The following is a 21,757-nucleotide window of genomic DNA, read 5'->3' as shown; positions in this document are numbered from 1 at the left end:
TCTGAAGCCCTCTTTCTGGTGTCTGAAGACAGTGTACTTACATGTAATAAAAACATAACAAAACGACAGCCTAACTTAGATCTCCAGGACTACGATGGAGACTTGTATAGCTATGCGCTGGCCTCTATTGTGTAAATATAACATGAATACCCATACAAAAAGTCTAGGTATGGTGGCACATTAGTAACATTTGAGAGGTGAAACTCAGAGTGCAAGGGCAGTCTCAGTGCCCATATGTTAGGCCTTGATGAAACCAGGGATTAAGATAGGCTAGATTCATTGGAGTCAGAATTCCCTCGCAAACTTGTTTAAAAGGATAAATTTCAATCTATACAATTCATTCTACATACTAAAACAAACAAACAAACAAAAAACCCCCAGTGATCCAATGAAATTACCAACATGTTTTCATGCATAGGGTTGACATACTTCAAAGTCCAGAGTACCCAACATTTAAATTCAAAGCATGAGCTATAATCTTGGACAGCATTCAGTGCTTCTTACTTACAATAAAATGAAAACATAGCTTTTAAATATTAAAGCAGACAGAAATTTAATTTTAACATTGTTTTAATCAAGTAATGTAGCTGTTTGAAACAGGAAACTTTATGACACCTCAATAGAGCAACGAAGGATTATTCCTATCAGGTTAACCTCCATGAATAAAACTCAGATTGTGTGAAATTTGAATCCCACTGGTTTGGCACCAGAATGAACAGAAGCCCAAGACCTTCCTAAGTGTCGAAGACCTGACCGTTTCCCTCTAAAGCAACAGCTCTAAGACAAAATCTTGCCAACCTGAGGCTGAATGTGCTGATGTACTTGAGACTCATCTCAAAAAATGATGACAAATGGAGATGGGCTGGCCATGCAACAAAGAATCTGAAACCCAGGAGACAAGTGACTTTCCAAGTACCACTTCTTTGGTGTGACACAGCACATTCCCTTGTGACCATTCCAGGTGTATGGCTCCTGCTCCACACTCAAACTCTTATTAAGGTTCTAATTTTACTAAATATTTTTATGATTTTAATGCACAATTTTTTACATTGTTTATTAAAGTCTAATAATCTGTGAGATGGATGATACAAATAAAATTCAAATAATGTATGAGCTAGCACGCCACACACAAATTAACCACATGGGTTTTTAACTCCCAGAATGCACTTTTGAAGAAAGAAATATGTGCTGTTTAATATTGAAGACAAGTTTTCAAATATAGTCAGGACCCCAGATAGAGCTTACACCAGCAAGTGTGTAAGAACTCACTTTTGTGTCTGAAGTCCAAGGCTCTGAATGGGCTGGTCAGGCCTTACCTAGCCGCACCCACCCAGTGGCCATCAGTCTCTCAGGTATCCAGCTATATTCAATGTGAAGTAAAAAATATCCCAAGTCTTACACCAAAATACAGGCTCTGACTCAGAAGTATGAGTTTAACTTTCTCTTTAAATAAGACAATTGGGGAAGGGGGTCAAGCTTGAAAAACAGTAACACTTATTTTGGCAAGATAGCAACCAAAATCTAAAGTACAAGCTATTATATCCAAATTAAAAGGCATTAAAGAATAAACCATAATATTGGGGAGTACACAAACACAAGATACAGTATGTCAAAACATCTTGAAATTATAATTTAAGGGTAAAAGTTGAAAAATTACGCTGTTTTAGCTAGAGATTAAGTGCACCTTTTTTCCTGTTTCTCCCAAATAGAATCAGAGTTTACGATTTAATCACACCTCAAAGCTTTTCTCTCAATACAAAGCAACCACTAAATACACACAAAATACTTATTTGTTAATAATTTCCCTGGCTTATCCAACGTGCAATGCACACGACTTGAAAGACTACAATTTGGGGGTGAGTGTACACAAACTGGAAAACCACAACTTCCAAGTTTTAAAATTTGCTCTTAAACCATAGGACACACAGGTCATTTTTACTTCTTATGAGGATGTCACACTGTCATTTAATCATCAAATTTCCTTAGAATGACAAGAATTGTCAGTTGCCAATCTGAATGGACTGGGACTGGAGATACAACTTTCAAAGTATTTTATTTCTTAATGGCTGAGTAAGTTCATTATATTTGTTTGCATTCTTCAAGTTTTCAGTTCCTAACAACCTATCAAACTCAAGGAGCCTAAATTAAATGGTGTAACATCCTAGAAGTAGCCAATTACTTCAGTATAAGCCATTCATAGCCCAAAGTCTGAAGAATGACCAAAATCAAATCTTTATTTTTTTATAACTGTATAAATGTGATCCAAATGTGTCCACCACTAGGTTTTTCCAAAAGAAACATGCTATAAATAAGCAAACTACAACTGCTCACTGATATGCATGGACTCCCTAGATGTCTCATTGGGCTTAATTATAGACCACTCACAGTAATAGCTTTTTAGTATCAAGTGTAGCATGATGTTAAGCCACTTTAGCTCTTGCACATACATGTTGCACTTCTGGCTGATAATGGAGAAAAATTTGCAGCATTACACTGTTAAGCTAAGTTGCATCCATCCTTTTAAATGGCGTCAATATCAATGTCATCATCCTTGTTGTCAGACTTCACAGTTTCAACTTTTGGTACACTGGCAGTTTTCGAATATACCACCTGGCAATACAAATGCAGGACTATATTATTTCCATTACCATTTTTTTCATTTGAAAGAATTACAGTATTTTCATTTCCCTTTACTCCCCTCCCCCAGCCATGATTGTTTTTTTTTTTTTTAATTTTGATTTTTTGAGATAGGGTTTCTTTGTATAACACCTGATTGTCCTAGAAATCCTCTGCCTGAGTGCTAGAATTAAAGGGTATATGCCATCATATCTGGCTTTATTTATTTTTATAGCTTATGTATATGTAAGGGGAATGTCAATCATTGAAATTGAATATAATTATTTTCTAGGGCTGGAAGAGGGCTCAAGGTTAGACATGCTTGCTTACCTAGTATGCTCACGCTCCAGAACTACATATAAAAACTGCCTCCTCAGCTGGGTGGTGGTGGCGCACACCTTTAATCCCAGCACTCAGGAGGCAGAGGCAGGTGGATTTCTAGATTTCTGAGTTTGAGGTCAGCCTGGTCTTCAGAGTGAGTTCCAGGACAGCCAGGGCTACACAGAGAAACCCTGTCTTGAACCCCCTCTCCCCCCAAACACAAAACCAACTGCCTCCTCCACTCACAGAAAGATTCCATTTTGTTGTATCCTTAAACTGAAATTTGGAACCACCCCAATTGCCTAGTCATACCACTACTGTTAAATCTATCCCCTCCCCCAAAATAGCTGGTTAGTGCTGGCGGTGCACACCTTTAATCCTAGCACTCTAGAGGCAATTCTCGAGTTACAGGATAGCCAGAGTCAAACACAGCCCCCCTGCTTGTGTGTGTATCTCCAATGCGCATTGCCAACCAAATACTCACTAACATGTTTTTCTAGCATTTACCTCAATATTTTCGTCTTCGTCTTCTTCCTCTCCACCAGAAGATTCTTCCTCTGCTTCCTTCAACCATTTAATAAATGGCTCTGCTTTGACACGAATCTCTTTGGCAAGTTCTTTTGAGACATATTTCTTAGAGGCCTATAAAAGTCCAGAATTATCTCAGTGAAGATTTGAAGATATAATTTAAATTACTTGTATGTACAATTAATGAGAATTCTAAAGAGCTTGGGTCATTCCCTAATTTTCAGTAGACAAGAAATTGTCAAAATAATCTCTGCTGCCTTAACTATAAAGGGACTTACAATTCAACTTAATGTAGACAAGACTAGGTATTAGACACAACTTATGCCCCAATAGCTGTTTCGATGCTTCTGAAGTGCTATACTTTATACGCTCCTTACCTTTTCTGACCAGCTGATAATGACCTCCTCTTCTAAAAGGTCTGCATCATACATCTCCTTCAGGATATGTGGAATCTTGGAGATCAGCTGAGCTTGATGCATTGCTACCACACATTCCAAACCATGAAGAAGGTACCGCTGAGCCTTTTTGTTGTTATGACAAAACTGCAGGTAGACAGCATCAACAATCATTTACAGCTCTACAATTCTGAATCTAAGCAAGTTTACTTTCTCAAAGAATAGCCTATGAAACAATGGCTCAAAAAGGTCAATGTAGACACCCTTACCATTTGCAGGTGCTCCCACCAGAATTGGTAAAAAGTAGGGATTATCTATTTTCAGGATGGTAATATAATGGTCTGAATTTAAAGCTATAGCCAGCCCTAAGTTGACAACCATGGATAATAAACCTAAAAAAAATGTCTCTTACTCTTAGAAAATGGCGCCTGTATTTCTTGATTTGCTCTCTTATCTTCTCATCAAAGAGAACTTCTGTCAAAACAAGAGGACCCATGGCTTTTACATCCAGCCTTTCTGCCTCAGCCACAATTTCTTTATCAGATGAATCAATAATGCCCTCTTCTTTCTTTTTCTGGAAAAAAAGAATTTCAATAAAATATAGCCATATTTTGCTATGCTTGAGAGCTGTCCCCCTCCTCTAGGATTTCTACCCAATTTATCACTTGCCAGAGACAGTTCAACACCCACTGTACATCTTCCAATACATTTCTTGAGTAAGCAAGGAAGTAAACACAAGCCTTCTATTAATATTCAAAGAATGGTAGGGTGTGGTGACACATGCCTTTTAATCTCAGCAAATTGGGGTCTTCGTGAGCTTGAGGCTAGCCTGGTTTACTGGAGGGCTAGAGACCCTGACTGAAAACAAAAGACACCCAAAAAATAAATTCAAAGATACCAGAGAAAAAGTTAACTATACAAATTTACCTTAACAAAATCAAACAGGATGTTAACACGTTCTTCTACAGTTCTTTCCAAATCATCACTAAGTGTCAGACCTTTTGCATGGTCACTGATTTCATCCATTCTGCGCCTTTGAGCTTCCTCAGTTGTATCCTCCCCCCAATCATCATCTTCCTCTTCTTCCTGTTTACACAAAAGCCAAGATCATTAGATACAGGAACTAGTCACATTGACAGAATCAAGCACCTCTGCCCACAGACCATGTCAAAAACTCACAAAATGTTATCTTTCACATTAGTGCAAACAAAAACAAATCAAAAGGCTAAACAGGGAAAATGGATTCTAAAAATATAGCCAGTTTAGTTCAACTCAACCCACCACCAACCAATAAATAGCACACTGTTTTAATTAAGTGTTGTATATTAAGTTAAAAAAAAGTATTTTTTACTTTATTTTAATAGCACTATACTCACCACAGCATGTGGAGGACTAATTTCATTTGGTGGTGGAGGTGGTGGTGTCTCACTGGTAGATACAGAGCCATTTTCCTTGTCCTTGCCCTTTCTATTTTTCTTTTCCTTTTCTTTCTTTCCTGTACCAATGTCACTGTTCTCTACAGGGAAATAAAGAGTTAATTTAGTCCTCTGTATCACTATCAGACTTAAATCCCACCCTCTCACCATCACAGTTCTCTCTCTGAAGAAAAAGCCAACATGATTAAAACAAAACGACATTTAGAATTCTGGATGGAGAAGTCCTTAGCAACTAAGGACTCATTCTTGCAGAAGTTGTTAGTTCAGATTCTCAGCGACCATATGGTGGTTCACAACTCTGGTTCCAGGGGATCCAATGCCCTCCCCTCTGGCCACCAGGGCACTGCATGCATGTGGTGCAGATATACATGTACACAGAACATCCACACAAAAAAATACACTTAAATTCATCCCAGCACTTGGGAGGCAGCAGCAGTTATTTCTGAGTTTGAGGCCAGCTTGGTCTACAAAGTGAGTTCCAGGACAGCCAGGGATATTACATAGAAAAACCCTGTCTTAAAAAAAAAACACCCGGGCTGGTGAGATGGCTCAGTGGGTAAGAGCACCCGACTGTTCTTCCGAAGGTTCAGAGTTCAAATCCCAGCAATCACATGGTGGCTCACAACCACTGGAAATGAGATCTGATGCCCTCTTCTGGTGTGTCTGAAGACAGCTACAGTGTACTTACATATAATAAATAAATCTTAAAAAAAAAAACAAAAAAACCACCCTAAGAATTCTGAAGGGATTCAGGGATCAAATATATACTACACTTCACAGGTTATAAAATAAGGTGAAGTAGTACTGATACACAATGTTGGGGCTGAAGATTAGAAGGTTAGTATCAGGTAGTTTGCCCCATAAATTTAAACAAAACCACATCCAAAACTCGATCAATTCAACAATTAAAAATTTGTTAGAAGCCAGGCGTGGTGGCGCACGCCTTTAATCTCAGCACTTGGGAGGCAGAGGCAGGTGGATTTCTGATTCGAGGCCAGCCTGGTCTACAGAGTGAGTTCCAGGACAGCCAGGGCTACACAGAGAAACCCTGTCTCGAAACATCAAAAAAGTTTGTTAGAGCCTATATAACGGCTTGTCTCATGGGGAAGAGAACACCGGAATAGGTTAGACTTTCTTGCTATAGCAAGCTCAAATTGTGTCAGACAGTTTTGTTCATCTGCCACAGAGTGTTGCTTGCAATGCTTTAAAGTCACTGTAGCTTAATAGACAAGCCTTGACTCTTCGCAACAGACATCTGGTTTAGCAGCCATTTTTTCACCCTTATTGCTACATAAAACAGGACATTTTCCAATGCCTTACAGTCAAAGTCACAAAGTCCAGAGCCAGGCATGGCGGTGAATACCTTTAATCCCTTAAGATGCAGAGGGCAGCCTGATTCAGAGGTCTGGGAGAGCCAGAGCTACAGAAAAACTCTGTCTTGAAAAACCTCATGCATACACAAACAATAAAATTCACTTATGAGCTCAGTGTATACTTATATAGTAACAAAAAAATCCTCTTTTATTCTACTAGTCAATTTATTAAAAAGACTTACCAGGTGGGTTTTTGAGAATGAATGTACAGAGTTTATGATGTGTGTCAAGCATGCCTCGGTACCCACAGGCTTTACAAGAATTACCTATTGTTTGCTTCTTTGGATTGACATGCTATTAAGGAAAGTAAAAACAAGTGTCATCTACAGTCCAAGAGGAAAAGTGTATAGAAATGTTTGTTACATTATAAAAGTGCCAGAAGACATCTAAAATACTAACTAGCTTAACCCAAATTTTCTTCATGATAGTCTTGACAAAACCTTAAAGGCACTCACCAGATCTGTTTCAGGATTCTCACACTCAGGACAGAGAACAAATTTTTTAATGAATCCATCCAACATGTCTTGCAGCTTATTCGCCTCATGAGATCCATTGACAATGTAACGGTCATTCTTAACATCAAACTGGGTCTGTGCTCCCAGCTCACAACCAAAATATTTGGTGGGATCTGTATAAAGACAAGACATTCCATTATCGTTAACTAAAGCACTGGTTGCACGTGAACATCACACAAAAACTCACCGTGTCAAAATTACAGGGAAGCTGAAATACAGCCAGGGTGGCTTAATGACACCCAATCAAGTAGGTCCGCAGTTCCAACTTGCTAATTAACATGATTGAAGAAAGATGTATAGCTCAAAAACTGTAAAAACTATAGCCATAATATACCTTTTCAGGCTTCTCCAAGCTTTACTTACACGTTGGAGGCCGATTAAGCGCCTTTGCAACGTCAACCATGTTGACTATAACTGTCTTGATTCCATTTCCTTTGCCCTCAACCTAAAGGAAATAAGAATTTCAATTTTGCACTGTCTTCCCTGTAAAATGTAATCTTTCAAAACCTATCAAGAGTGTGCGGACCAACAGGCTACTAAAATAAAAACCAGCATTACCTTAGCAATCAAACGGGGCATCTTGTAGCGATAGAACTGGTCTGACACGCTGCGGTTGACGTTGACAGACATTTTGGCTTATTAGTGACTTTATCAATAAGATGAAGAGATCTTTGATTGCAACTTTTTGGTATCTTCTGTCTGGAGAAGAAGGGATGACATAAACGACTGCAAGAGTTCTCGGTCTCTGACATGAAAAAATTTTCGCCACTGAGGCTGTAAGCTTCTTGCTTGTATGCTATGTTTCCCCAATACAGGTACCAATGGCTGCGCAACAGCTCTGAAAGAGAAAAGGAGAAGACACACAACAACCCTACAGGTTTAGCATCACTCCTCCCCGGGAAACTTCCCGTCCCTGAGTCCCTCACACAACTAACACTCCGAGCTCTAACAGCCCGAGTCCTAGTGAGAAAACAGCTGACATCCCCAGGTAACAAAGCACAACTCCAGGAACCCAGGAGGCCACCATTTTGACACGGGTTGTGACTGGCAGGGAAACCGCTCGAAACGAGGAGGACAACACGAAACACAAACCCTGCTCCCTCAGCCGCCGGGAGTTTGTCACATCAAAGGCCACCGGCGAGTCATGGGCTGCCCCGGCCGAGCGACCGCGTTGTAACTGCCGAAAAGGGGATCCGGGCCCTTTCTCTCCCTCACTTCAGGCCCGGGGGCCACCAACTTCGCCAATGGCGCCTCCCCCGGCTGCCATCGTGGTAAAACGGGAAACGTCGAGCGGGACCTGCCAACCGCCGAGGGGTGGCTTCGGCGACTCCGGGGGCTTCAGGGCGGCACGTCCAGGCCGGGAGCCATCGGCTCCGTCGGAGCACGAGGACCGCGGCCGAAGCCGCGCCCGGGCTCCCTCCCCTCGCTCCCTCGGCGCACGGCCGACCTTCGCCCTCGTCCCCATGGCTACGCGACAGTCGCGGCCCGTCGCCCGGCCTCCCCCTTCCGGCGGCCGGCGGGGCAGAGGTGCGGCTTCCCTGAGTCACAAACGCGCCCCGGGCCTGAGTCAGCTCGGCCCCGGCGCGCGCGCGGGCGCGCTCCCGCAAGGCCCGGCCCCCCCAAACTGCGCCACACGCGCGGCGGGTCACGCGGCCGCGCCGCCATCTTGCCGCCGCCATGGCCCGCCGCCCGCGACTCACCGTTTTCGTCAAATAAAGACATAAACCCAACGCGGCTCGCCCGGGACTGGGAGGAAGAGGCGCTGGAAACCGGGTCCGGAGCGGCGGGGCCGGCGGCGAGCGGAGGGGCGGCTGGGCAGGTGCCGCCGCCGAGCAGCGGGAGGGACTGTCCCAGCGACGTCCGCGTCCACACCAGCAGCGCCGAGCCTGGCGACCTGGCGGGGACACGGCAGTGAGCGGCGGGCGGCGCCTGCCCCCGCCGGCGGCCCGCGGGGTGGAGGGGCGGGAGCGCAGGGCAGGGGCGCGGGCCACCGCCCCCCGCGGACTCACCTCTGGAATGTTCTCGCTCTGACTGAACAACGCCGCCGCCGCGCTCAAGCTACCCTCGGCCCCGGAGCCCGCCCCCTGCACCAGGCAGCCACCGCTTATTGGCCGCAGGCCCTCCCGACTTCTCTTGTTATTGGCTCGCAGGCACGTCGATCTCACGCTTCTCCGCCCTCCACTTCCTGGGGCTCCACTCGTGGTCTCGGCCCGCCTCCTGCCTATTCCAGCTTCCTTCCCTTCCCTTCCCCCCCCCAACTCCGTCCTTCCCAGAGGCCTTCGCGGTCTCGCGATAGCCCGGCTCGCTCTGAGTTTACGCGTTCGGGCACTATGGCGCCTGCCTAGTCCTCTCTCGGGGCGGGGCCGAGCCGGCTATGTCCACGGTGCATCTCTGTGGGCCACGCGTGACCTAACTGCTCGTCCGGACCGCGCCAGGAGGCTCCGGACACTACGGCTCCCCTTGCCTCTTTCCCACCACCCTTCCTGCTGCCTGGCCCGTGCCTGTCATTCCATATGGTGCCTCTCCCTGAGCTCTGAGAGCCAAGCCGAGACTCCGCGGTTGTGGCTCCGAGGTTTCCCACGATGGAAACCTTTTTGTGTGTCGCTTGGGTCCCCGCGCATCTTAGGGTGGTCTCGACCCCAGTCAGGTCCGGCTGTGCCTCGGGGTTTGACCATCCCCGCCTCCCGGCTCAGCCGCCACGTAGGGCCACCCCGTCCTGCCCAGCCCGGTCTGTAAAGGCCAGGCTGGTGACTGTGGCTCCCGGCAGGTGCACCCGAGGAGGCACCAGTGTTTTATTTACTGACAATTTTTGTTCGGAAGAGGAGCCCGGACTTTTTCGTTCCGTAGACACTCTTCCATTATTTAAAAGAAAAAAAGAAAAAACTTCTTTTTTTTGGTAAAAGTTTCGACTGAGAGTTGAAATCATCCCAGAGTCCAACTAATAATAAAGAAATACCTGTTCCACTTTCCCAAGGCTTCTGAGAGCAGCAGCCTGGCTTAGTTAGCAGCTGCCTGGTTTCCTGGATGGGGAGAAAGAGCAGTGTTGTGGAAGAGGGGCTGCCCTTTGTTCTACGCCAGTCGAATTTGTAACAAGGTTAAAATGGAAAGATCAATTTTGTTTTGCCCAAATCCAAGGTTATTTCCCCATGACTTAGAAGCTCTGTAAAGCTAATTGACCATGCCCATGAGGGAGAATAAAGACAAGATGCAGAACTGAAAGATTTGTGTCTCTTCTGTAGCTTTTATTTCACAGTCCATGGCTCTACAATTTTTACGGCTCTGTGCTTATCCAGGTTCCCCCTCGTTAAAGCGGAAAGATCTCAGGCAGTGCCTCTGTGAGCCATGGATCATGACTTGGCAGTATTGGAAAAGATTGAGTTTTTGCTTGGCTGAACTCAAATGGCAATATTTTAGAAACTCTCAGAAAAGGGTGTGAAACCAGTCCGAGGTAAGAGGCTTGTCTCACAAAAGTATTTTTGGTAACGCTATACAAAGTGGTCTTTTCTGTATGTTCGATGGCCTGATGTTTAACTTCATTTTAAAAGTTTGTAGGAGCCACGGGTGCTGATACCTTTAATCCTAGCACTCCGGAGGCAGAGGCAGGCAGATCTCTGTTAAAGGCTAGCCTAGCCTATATAACGAGTTCCAGGACAGCCACAAACGAGATGAAAATATAAAAGCTTGTGCTAGTGTTGCTTTTAATTTTTAGTGCTGTTATTATGGACAACTTCTAAGAACCACTTTGATGCCCTCTAAGTATGTAGCCCAACCTGGCCCCAAACTCATAGCTGTCATCATGCCTCAACCTCCCTAGTAGGGACTTACAGACAGGTACTAGCACACCCAGCTAAGTGCTTTGTAAAAAATTTTAAATTAATTTTATTTATTTACATTAAGAAGTACTCGTAATCACGCCATTTATCAAATTCTAATACCCTACAACTTTAATAAGACCTTGAATACTGAGGACATTTTCCACCCATTTTACAAACTGAAGCCTGAGGAGTCGAGGGTGCGGGGGATGAAGCTGCTTTTCCGAGGTCATCCTCTATAACTTACAGAACTAGCATGTGTGCCCAATTCTCTTGGCTCTCAGAGCTTTTCTGGGTCAGCGTATGGCATAGCCCTCCCTAGTAAACAGAGGAGTCTAAGTGGGCAGTCTGTGTTGGTGACTAATAGTCTGGTAAGGGGTGTTGTTAGACCTGTGCTTTACGGGTGACGACAGCCCTTTAATATCCTGTAGGCAGCTTCTGAACGCAAGCTTGTGTGACACCAAGCTTATTGCATCATTTCCCTTGCTATTTCCGTCCCCACCTCATTTGGATGTTATTTCCGTCAGCCAGGTACTTAGTGTTTGTTAAGCGATGGACACTTGGTGCTCATGAAATCCTTGTCCATGGGCTGTGCATTTTGGCCCTGGATAGCTGACATGAATAGCTGCTGTAGAGGTAAATGAGGACATTGACTGGCTGGTTGCTTAGACATTGGTGTCTCTGAGTCTCTTTCGTTTGAATTGGTCCCCTAAGTTTTAAATCCAACTCTTCCTGAACTAGAAGTATGTGTTTCTGGGCAGTCAGACATTGTGGGCACTTAGGTAGATCCACGTTGAGGAGCCCCCTGGTGGGTCAGCTGCTCCACACCCTTGATGACATCTGGGTCTCAGCTTTTAAGGCTGCACACAGTCACTTCAATCACTGGCTTGTGCTTGAGGAGGAGCTAGAGGACACGAGCATGTTTTCTTCTGGCACACCAGCCTATACCTAAGTGCGCACAGAGAAGACAAGGTTGTCAGAGATGCCAGAAGGGAGTGAGCGTTATCTGGTAAGTGCAGAAGCCTTGACTGCCTTGAGGGCTGGTACCCTAAATCACAGCTTCTTAGACTGCAGGTTGCAACCGTATGGGATTGCGTAACAGCATAAAAACTATGGCAACAGTGAAAGGCATTGATCCCTAAATGACCAAAAGTGAATTCAAAATCAAATGTAGAGTGACTTTGAAGTGTTGGTATAGCATTGCCCATGCTGCCAGTATCTGGCTACACTGCCACCAAGGCTCTGAGCATGTGACATGTGCAGAGTGCCTTGCATATGCCGACGCACCATGCAATGTCAACACAAGTCACCTCTGCTCAGATTAGAGGACATGGTGAGTTATGAAGGGCAGTGTTTTCACTGTAAATACAAAGTTACTGCTCTGGGAACAATGGCTTCATTCTGGCAGAGGAACGCTGGTCTCCATCATGTGTCAAACTAGTGTATAAAGTCCTGCTCCTTCTGGAACTGACTAGCAGGCTAGTCTGGCTCTCATAGAGACTTGACTACCACTTTGATTTCTGAGTGCTAGGATTAAATGTGTACACAACCACACTTGTCTAGAATGCTTGCTTGCTTTATGTTTTAACTGCTATCTGGGAGCTAGGGAGCTTACTAGGTAAAGGTGCTTCCGGCAAAGACTAATGACCGAAGTTTGACCCCGAGGGCTCACATGGTAGGAGAGAGGCTGGGTGTGGTAATTTCACCACTGGGTGAGTGTGGTAGGGGAAGGCAGACAGAGCTCTGTGAGTTCAAGGCCAGCCTGGTCAACAGAACAAGTTCCAGGGCACCCAGGGCTACACAGAGAAACCTTGTCTCAAACAAAACAAAACAATCCCAAAACCTGATTGAGTTGCTTATGTTTCATAAAGCACTGTATAATGAGGTGGCGGCCCACACCTTTAATCCCAGCAGTCAGGAGGTAGAGGCAGGCAGATCTCTGAGTTTGAGGTCTACAGATCTCATTCCAGGACAGCTAGGGCTACACAGAGAAACCCTGTCTCGAAACTCCCCTTCCCGGCTCCCCCCCCCCCAAATCCAAAAAACAAAACAAAACTGCTTAGTGAATATGGGCTTGGGATTAGGACACAATTTCCAATTTTTAAAATTCTTGTAAATGTATTTCTGCTATTTTGTATTACAAATATATGTAAAATAGCATTCTTTTTTCTTTTCTTTTTTTCTTTCTTGTTTTTTTTTTGGTTTTTCGAGACAGGGTTTCTCTGTACAGCTCTGGCTGTCCTGGAACTCATTTGTAGACCAGGCTAGCCCCGAAATCAGAAATCTGCCTGCCTCTGCCTCCCAAGTGCTGGGATTAAAGGCATGTGCCACCACCACCTGGCTAAAATAGCATTCTTAGCAATTATGGTTATCAAATCAAAATATTGTTCATCCAAATAAATGTTGATGATGCTCTATGTCCTACAACATCAAATATTTAGCTGAAATTTAGTTCCTTATGCAAAAGTAGACAAGCATATCCATTCCCTTAGTATGCAAATTTGCTTTTCATTTCATGTATTTGTGTGTGTGTGCTTGATTGGCAAACACCCCACTGAAGCTTGTTTCTGACCCTGTAGCACAGTGAGTGTCTCTCAACCTTCCTAATGATTCGACCCTGTAATCCAGTTCCTCATAACGTGATGACCCCAACCATAAAACTGTTCCTTCTTGAGTGTAATTCTGCTACTGTTACGAATTGTAATTTAAATATCTGATGTGAGCCGCAGAGAGGTCACAGCCCACAGGTTGAAAACCGTCACCCTAGCAGGCTGTCTCCTGCTTTATGACCTGTTTAGTCCACCCTCCCCCATCCCACAACCTCTGGGTTGCACCTCATTTCACGGAAGGTTCTGTTCTGTTCACTGGTCCCTTCCACTTTTCAGTCCTCACAGTTTGAGGTCAGGGACCTTGCTTTTGAGAAGAACAAGATAATCTGGTTTTGTGGAGGCCTAGAGCAGGAAGCAGGAGTGTCTGGGGAAAGATGAGCATCCAGGTGAAGTGGTACCCTCCTCCTCCAAAGCCGTGCTCTGACTGCAGCGGAGCCTTGTCTGCCATTCCTGGAAAGAGGAAGAAGTGCAGAATCGTGTGAGTCAGCCCACATCTTCTCTCCCACACGGATGCTGGGACTTCAGGAGTGAGAACCTTGCCTCTGCTCTTGCATTGGCTGTCTCAAAGGTTCCTGGCTTGGTAGTTGCTGCACACTAGGCCAGGTACTGCTGCAGGTGCACGGTCCCTGGACTTAATCCCCACACTCACTTAATCCCCACTGCTAGTGGCCACAGAATGCTTGGTTTGTGGAGGTGTTGCACAATGTTTGTTCTGCCTGCCTGAGACCCTGGGATTACTACTCTATTCTGGGTCTGGCAGCCACCTGCAAGCGTCTAAGAGAGTAGCGTACTCATTCACTCCTATCGTTTCTAATAAGCTAGGAGTGTGGTGATTTGCCCACCCAGATGAAGGCACTGTTGGCCAATGGGTGACCTCTGATCCCTAATGATACATGGGAAGTAGGTCCCTGTCACTGGAGTATCAGGCTACACCCCCTGGGAATGTGTCTGGATAGATTTTTGCACTTAGGGCTACCTGGGGTCTGGGGTCATCTCCATCTGATACTAAGTACCAAAGTGTATGTCTGGCTTCTGGGATCATCTATCTCCCCGCTCCCACCCCACCCCACCCCTGCATAGTGTGTGTGGGTGTGTGGGTGTGTGGGTGTGTGTGGGTGTGTGTGGGGGTGTGTGGGTGTGTGTGTGTTCTTTGCATGTGAATGTGTAGGTCTATGGAGAGGCCAGAAGTTGAAGATGAATGTCTTTTTTATTTTATTTTATTTTATTTTTTATTTTTTCAGAGACAGGGTTTCTCTGTGTAGCCCTGGCTGTCCTGGAACTCACTTTGTAGACCAGGCTGGCCTCGAACTCCGAAATCCTCCTGCCTCTGCCTCCCAAGTGCTGGGATTAAAGGCGTGCGCCACCACGCCTTTAATGTCTTTATCACTCTTTACTCTTGAGAGTAAAGAGGTCCTGAGAGGAAGTCTCTTTCTGTCTCTTTCTGTCTTTTTCTTTTGGGGAATGGCATTGAGACAGGGTTTGTCTGTGTAGCCCTGGCCATCCTAGAACTCTGTAGACCAGGCTGGCCTTGAATGTACAGAGATTGACCAGGTTCTGCCTTTCTAGTGCCGGGATTAAAAAAAGGTGTGTCTCACCACTGCCCTATTGAGAGGAAGTCTCTTACTGAGCTGGAATCTTACCTGTTCCTGCCAGGCTGACCAGCTCTCAGTATCTGCTCATCTCTGCCCTCTAATGCTGGGCTACAGGCACATACACATACAGGCTTTTTATGTGGGTGCCTGGGACCAAACTCTGGACCTCAGGCTTGCATAGAGCCCCGTTTATCACTGCATCTCTTCTCTTCTCTTCTCTTCTCTTCTCTTCTCTTCTCTTCTCTTCTCTTCTCTTCTCTTCTCTTCTCTTCTTTCTTTCTTTCTTTCTTTCTTTCTTTCTTTCTTTCTTTCTGAGACAGAGTTTCTCTGTATAGTCCTGGCTGTCTTGAAACTCACTCTGTAGACCAGGCTGGCCTCGAACTCAGAAATCTGCCTGCCTCTGCCTCCCAAGTGCTGGGTTTAAAGGCATGCGCCACCACGCCCAGCTCACTTATTTCTTAAAAGAAAGCTCTCCTATTTGCCTTTGTAGAACTTGGTTTTTCTCAGGACAGAAGCTTATCACACCACAGATTGGGAGCTAGCAAGATGGCTCAGTGGCAAAGCATCTTGGGCTTCCTGCAACCCAGTTCCTTTCCAGTACCCAAATATTTGAAGGAGAGAACTGAATGGCTCGATCTATCATCTGTAGTGCATCCCTTACAAGCGCATTGCAGCGTGCACATGCCCACACATACTACTAAACAAATATAATTAAAAATATTTTTAAATCAACGAATTGGGCCTTGCAGATCCTAGGCAGGATGGAAACTGAGATCTCTGGCAATCTCCCAGAGGCTGCAGGTGTCATGCGGCCCAGGACCACACTCTGCATGAAGCTCCGTGGCCTTTAGCTTTGGACCCCAAAGACTACAGACTTAAGACCTTTGTTTCCAGGTACCTGCTCAGGGCAATGTGCAAAGGGAAGGAAGTGAAGAGGCAAGCCTGTGACTCAGGATGCTGTATAAGCAAGCCCCAGGACCAGTAGTGCGGTGTGGAATTGGCCTATGTTTGTTAGGATTAGCGTGACCCTGAGGTGCTCTGGTCACCATGCCCGGTGAGGTCCGTGTGCACATTCTCCCTTCGCTGGCTCACGGTGTGCTTAACACACACCTGTGCAGGACTGCAGTGTTCTGCTGCCCACTCGCTTCCCGGTTCTTCCCACGATTAGGGACAGGCTGACCTCCTTGGTGTGTCCAAGTCCTGGCACTGTTTCTCTTCCCTTACTCCTGATTTGATTGTTCTGATGTTCTGTTTGAGACAGACAAGAGGGAAGACAGGATCTGGGTGCAGTCCTGGGAGGGGAGACTGGGTGCCTAGTGCCTTACAGTCTGCTACAGACCTGTGAGGATGCATATCCTGTGAGGGTACCACTGATTGTCACCCATCAGCCACTGTGCATCCTGTCCAGCAATACACACAGACATGAGAGGTTCGGGGGTGGGGTGGGGGAGGCTAACATTTAAAGATTAGGAGGTTTGGGGCTAGAGAGATGACTTAGTGGTTTAGAGTATGTATTGTTCTTGCAAGGTCCTGGGTTTGGTTTCTAGCAACTACACAGTGGCTCACAACTATTCCAGGGCATCGGATGCCTCTTCCAGCCTCCGAGGCAGTGCTTCTCAACCTGGGGGTCATGATCCCTTTGGCAAATCTCTATCTCCAAAAATATTTACAAAGCATAACTAGCAAAATTACAGTTAGAAAGTAGCAACAAAAATAATTTTTTGTTTGGGAGTCATGAGGAACTGTATTAAAGGGTCATAGTGTTAGGAGAGTTGAGAACCACTACTCTAGAGGCAAGCATGTGGTACAATTACATACAGGCAAAAGCACCAATACACATAAAATAAAAAAGAAAAATGGGGGAATTTATCTATATATCTAGATCTCTGGCACTTGGAAAATTTGAACCCTCAGCACAATGGACATTCTTATAAAACAACATGTGTAGTCTTGTCTTTTTTTTTTCTTTTTTTTGGGGGGGTGGGTTTCGAGACAGGGTTTCTCTGTGTAGCCCTGGCTGTCCTGGAACTCACTTTGTAGACCAGGCTGGCCTTGAACTCAGAAATCCACCTGCCCCTGCCTCCCGAGTGCTGGGATTAAAGGCGTGGGCCACCACTGCCCGGCTGTGTAGTCTTGTCTTAACCAGATGGTCAGAGAGAGCCCTAGCTGTGGCTCTGAGTGTTCATGCCAGGAGCACCACTGTCCCCGTGCAGGTGTGCATCCTGGCCCACACCTGTCTCATCATTCGCTGTTGCTTACTTTACCTTTGTTTATCTTTATTCATTCTGTTCATACACTTACATGTCCTCTATGTTCCAGCCTTAGAGAATTTGAACATTCTACATACTATTTTAGTCTGTGAAATAGTATACTATATTCTTACTATAAAGAAATAGCTAAAGCAGGCTAGCTTTTCTTCTTTCTTTCTTTCTTTCTTTCTTTTCTTCTTCTTTTTTTTTTTTCTTTTTTTTTTTTTTTTTTTTTTTTAGGGTTAAGAGATCTATTTATCGTGTGGTGTTGGAAACTGAAAATACCAGTGGTCCCCCCAGTTCAGCGTCATGAAGGCAACATGTATAAGAGATCGCATACATATACATACTGGGATTAGCAGATCACACTTCCGAACAGGAAACCAGAGAGACTGGAGCACCGCGTTTATTTCCTTTCCTGTTGCTGTGAGAAAATCTCCTGACAGAAGCAATTTAAGGGAGGAAGGGTTTGCTTTGGCTCGAGGTTCAGGGTACAGTTTATCTCTAGAGTGGACAGGATCACAGGAGCCTGAAGTGGGCGGGGCTTCTCCTCGTATTGACCTAGTGAAGATACTTGCCGAGAGGCATGTTTCCCATGGGATTCTGCATCTCATCATCACGTGGTAAGTCTGCAGTGGGCGGGGCTTCTCATCCTATTAACCTAGTGAAGATGATTGGCCAGAGGCTTGTTTCCCAAGGGATTCTGCGTCTCATCATCGCGTGGTCAGTCTGCAGTGGGCGGGGCTTCTCCTGGTATTGACCTAGTGAAGATGCTTGCCCAGAGGCGTTTCCCATGGGATTCTGCATCTCATCATCACGTTGGCAGGTGAGATTAAGCATCACAGGTAAGAAGGCACCACGTGGTGCTGGAATTAAAGCATCAGAAGTGGACTTTCTCAGGCTGGAGCTACCTTAAATAAGTGGGAAGTCGGCCCTAGATCGCAAGGTTGGGATGTCTACCCTGCTTCCAGTAGATGCTGGGAAGTCGGTCCTAGATCGCAAGGTTGGGATGTCTACCCTGCTTCCAGTAGACGCTGGCAATTTTTGGAGTCCCTTGCTTATATTTACAAAGCTCTTTTTTTCCAAATTATATTTTATTTATTTACTTATTACATGCACACACACACGCGCGCGCACACACACACACACACACAGCATCAAGTGGAAGCCAGAGGACAACTTGAGAGAGTTATTTCTCTCCTACTATGGGGATCCTGGGAATCAAACTCGGGTTTTTAGGTTTGGTGACAAGTGCCATCTTGTGGACCTATGCAAGCTCTATTATTATTATTATTATTATTATTTAAGATAGAGTTTCACTATGTAGCCCTGGCTGGCCTGGAACTCACAGAGAACCACTTACCTCTGCTTCCCAAGTGCTGGGGTTAATGGCATACACCACCTCACACAGCTAAAGTTCTAATCTTGACAGCGATGGTACATCTTATGATCCCAGCTCTAGGGAGGAAAGTCTAGCCTGTGCTACAAAGCAAGACTGTTTTTTTAAAAAAAAGAGATTAAATTATCAAAAAACCAGCTGTGATCTGCACTTAGGCTGTCACGCGGTTTGTGTGTCCTCGTGCGTCTGTGTCTTCACATGGTATTCCCTCTGAGTGAGCCTGTCTGTACCTCGCCATCCTAAAGAATGCCGGGGGCATAAAGAATAACGGGGGCAAAGGCTTCCCCAGCAAGGATGCCCTGTATTTTGTTTAGATCAAGTGAAAAACACAACTAACCGAGGCTAGTGCCTCGGGGGACAGCTCAGACTTGTCAAGCTTTCGTGACAAGTCTGGTAAGCTCAGTGCTTTGTATGTTACCTCATATACTCCCTGCAACAGTCCTCCTAGAAATCCGCCTGCCTCTGCCCACTCCCACCGCCCCCTAGTGCTGGGATTAAAGGCGTGCGCCACCTCGCCCGGCTGGTATAGATTCTCTTGTTAAAACTCTTTGCAGATAAGGAAACTGAAGCACAGAGATGTTATGAAGTTTGACAAAGATCACTTAGTGTGAACAAAGCAGGTGGCTGAGTCTGAAGGTGAAACTTGGCAAATTGCATCCTCTCCCATCACGCTTGTCCACAGTGGTAGTGACAGCAGGGAGCCACCCTCCAGTCTGGTGCGGGGCCTGAAGCTCATCTCCAAGCACCCTATGAGGTAGAGCAGTCTCTTCTGGGCGCTGCAGCCTCCCAGGGTCAAGCTGAAGGTGCACAAGCCATAGCTGACTTTCGGCCTGGCCAGGGGTGCTGCTTGTAAACGTCCTCTCAGAGCCAGTTTCTGTGTGCCTGTGATAGTCTCTAGTGATGGAAGGACCTTTCAGAAGCTCTAACAACATGCTCTAAATAGCCTTTAGTTTTTGGTACAGTTCTGAGTAAATATAGCAAGTACCAGATGGGACTGCAGAATTCTTAAGGAAAGAGTGGGTTCACTTTGAGTTTTCTTAAATTAGGTGAGCTCCCACGTCCAGCTCTCCCAGTGTGACTTTCTGTGCTATTAAAGGGTGAGTGGAGCTTGAGGTGCTCAGAGTAGTTCTCTGGGTCAGTTCAGGAGGCTGCTTGTTTACTGGGCGTTTTGTCTCTTTTGCCAGGGTTTTACAAAGTCCATGGTTTTTTTTCTCAGTTGTTCATGTATTATTATTTTTCAGTTAACATACAGAGTCAGGCCTTTTACAATTTTCTTTTTAGTGTTTACTAATTGTACGTGTGTGGGTGCCTGTGTGCTACGGTGCATGTATGGAGGTCAGAGGACAACTTCTGAAAGTCTGTTCTCTCCTTCCACCATGTATGTCCCAGGAACGGAACTTAGGTCACCAGACCTGGTGGCAGGCGTCTTTACCCACCGAGCCACCTTGGTGATCCATCATAACTATTTTTAACACATGCTTTGCTGCCTTAAAATCTCAGTTGATTGTAAAGCCGTGACAGGCTGTGTCTCCTTCGCAGGTTATCTCCGAAGCTCACCCGTCATGCCAAGAAGTAAGGGATTATGAAAGGACACAGAGAAATCTGTCTTGAAAAACTAAAAACCCGTCTTGTTGAGACGAGACTCCTAAAACAGCAAACTTGTGCAGTATACAGGGCACGACTGTCCTTTACTGTCTCAGAGCGTTGGTTTACAAGATGAAAAATGGTTCTGGGAAGGAAGGTGGTGCTTGCTGCATGGCCGCACTAACAAGGCAAACGGTGATAAGTACAGGTGGGTGTTATGCATCTACATCTCTACTTATCGCCATCAAAGACCCTGTCACAGCTTCGCTACAGTAGCCAGGGTGACTGTAGCCACATCTGCACAGGATGGGAGGTGAAGCTCATCTTCCCATAGTTCACACATGTACAGTGTAACGATTGTTTGAACAAAATTTGCTTTCTGTCTTGTATTTTTTTTTTCAGATTAAATAACTGTTTTTTAACGAACAGCAAAAAAGCTCTGACTTAGCTCTGTGATTGTGAGGAGCCACGTTGTTGTTAGCCAGCACATGCCAATGATAATACTCAAAAAACTTTTCTTTTTGTTTTTGTTTTTCTTTTTTTTTTCTTTTTAGATTTATTTACTTATTTAATGTATGTAAGTACACTCTTGCTCTCTTCAGACACACCAGAAGAGGGCATCAGGTCCCATTACAGATGGCTGTGAGTCACCACGTGGTTGCTGGAAATTGAACTCAGGACCTCTGGGAGAGTAGTCAGTGCTCTTAACCTCTGAGCCATCTCTCCATCTCCCTTTTTTTGGTTTTCCAAGACAGGATTGCTCTGTGTAGCTCTGGCTGTTCTGGAAATTGCTTTGTAGACCAGGTTATCCTTGAACTCACAGATCTCTGCCTGCCTCTGCCTCCTAAATGCTGGGATTAAAGGTATGCACTATGTACACCTCAATTTTTTTAAAAGTATGTATGTATGTATGTATCTATGCATGTATGTATGTGTAAATGAGTGCTCTATTTGCATGAGTGCCTGCATGGCAGAGGAGCGCATCAGATCCTTTTGTAGATCTTTGTAAGTCACCATGTGGTTGCTGCAGTTGAGCTCAGGACCTTTGGAAGAGCAGCTAGTGCTCTTAACTCTTGAGCCATCTTTTTAGCCCCTCAAAACTTGTTTTTAAAGCCATGAAATTTGGTCCAGAGAGATGGCTCGGTGGTTAAAATTACTTGTTACTCTTGTAAAGGACCAGAGTTCAATTCCCAGCACCTACTTGGTGGCTCACAACCATCTATTGTAATCCCACCCAGTTCAAGGGGATTAAATGGGCATGCACATGATGCCCATACCTGCACACAGGCAAGACATTTACACACAGAGTAAAACAAATAAATCTAAAA

At 45.2% G+C, this 21,757-nt stretch overlaps 1 protein-coding gene, 1 long non-coding RNA gene and 1 other non-coding gene across 4 annotated transcripts; 1 reads left to right on the top strand and 2 right to left on the bottom strand.

Moving 5' to 3' along the window:
- Nucleotides 1-552: 552 nt before the first annotated feature.
- Eif5 (eukaryotic translation initiation factor 5) lies at nucleotides 553-9,294 on the bottom strand. Of its 2 annotated transcripts, XM_085830692.1 has the most exons (12): nucleotides 9,194-9,294; nucleotides 8,885-9,078; nucleotides 7,743-8,022; nucleotides 7,548-7,629; nucleotides 7,125-7,297; nucleotides 6,852-6,963; nucleotides 5,237-5,376; nucleotides 4,788-4,946; nucleotides 4,273-4,434; nucleotides 3,843-4,007; nucleotides 3,445-3,579; nucleotides 553-2,610 (listed from the first exon to the last, which is right to left on the bottom strand). In XM_085830692.1, exons 3-12 carry the CDS (start codon nucleotides 7,812-7,814, stop codon nucleotides 2,521-2,523), a joined length of 1,290 nt encoding a protein of 429 aa, XP_085686818.1. In that variant the 5' UTR covers nucleotides 7,815-8,022; nucleotides 8,885-9,078; nucleotides 9,194-9,294; the 3' UTR covers nucleotides 553-2,520. The 2 variants fall into 2 exon arrangements, with proteins under 2 accessions (XP_085686818.1, XP_085686819.1); XM_085830693.1 differs by lacking the exons at nucleotides 8,885-9,078; nucleotides 9,194-9,294 and adding an exon at nucleotides 8,277-8,715.
- LOC115032837 (small nucleolar RNA SNORA28) lies at nucleotides 6,367-6,492 on the bottom strand. Its single transcript, XR_003838497.1, has one exon. It is a non-coding gene; the product is annotated as a small nucleolar RNA SNORA28 (small nucleolar RNA).
- A 2,294-nt stretch (nucleotides 9,295-11,588) lies between the features above and the next one.
- LOC147001330 (uncharacterized) lies at nucleotides 11,589-20,754 on the top strand. The gene is made up of 3 exons (XR_015045139.1): nucleotides 11,589-12,005; nucleotides 17,687-18,069; nucleotides 20,385-20,754. It is a non-coding gene; the product is annotated as an uncharacterized LOC147001330 (long non-coding RNA).
- The last annotated feature ends 1,003 nt before the right edge of the window (nucleotides 20,755-21,757 follow it).

Source organism: Mus caroli, unplaced genomic scaffold (assembly GCF_978045245.1).
Source record: "Mus caroli unplaced genomic scaffold, Mus_caroli_1 scaffold_14, whole genome shotgun sequence".
NCBI classification, from domain to species: Eukaryota; Metazoa; Chordata; class Mammalia; order Rodentia; family Muridae; genus Mus; species Mus caroli.
This window is presented reverse-complemented; position numbering and strand designations above follow the sequence as displayed.

Bases quoted from the DNA above. Each gene is read 5' to 3' on its own strand.
- Eif5 (XM_085830692.1), bottom strand. From the start codon at position 7,814: ATGTCTGTCAACGTCAACCGCAGCGTGTCAGACCAGTTCTATCGCTAC. The intron at 7,630-7,742 runs GTAATGCTGGTT...TATTTCCTTTAG, and splicing joins TGCCCCGTTTGATTGCTAAG to GTTGAGGGCAAAGGAAATGG. The intron at 4,947-5,236 runs GTGAGTATAGTG...TTGTGTAAACAG, and splicing joins TTAGTCCTCCACATGCTGTG to GAAGAAGAGGAAGATGATGA.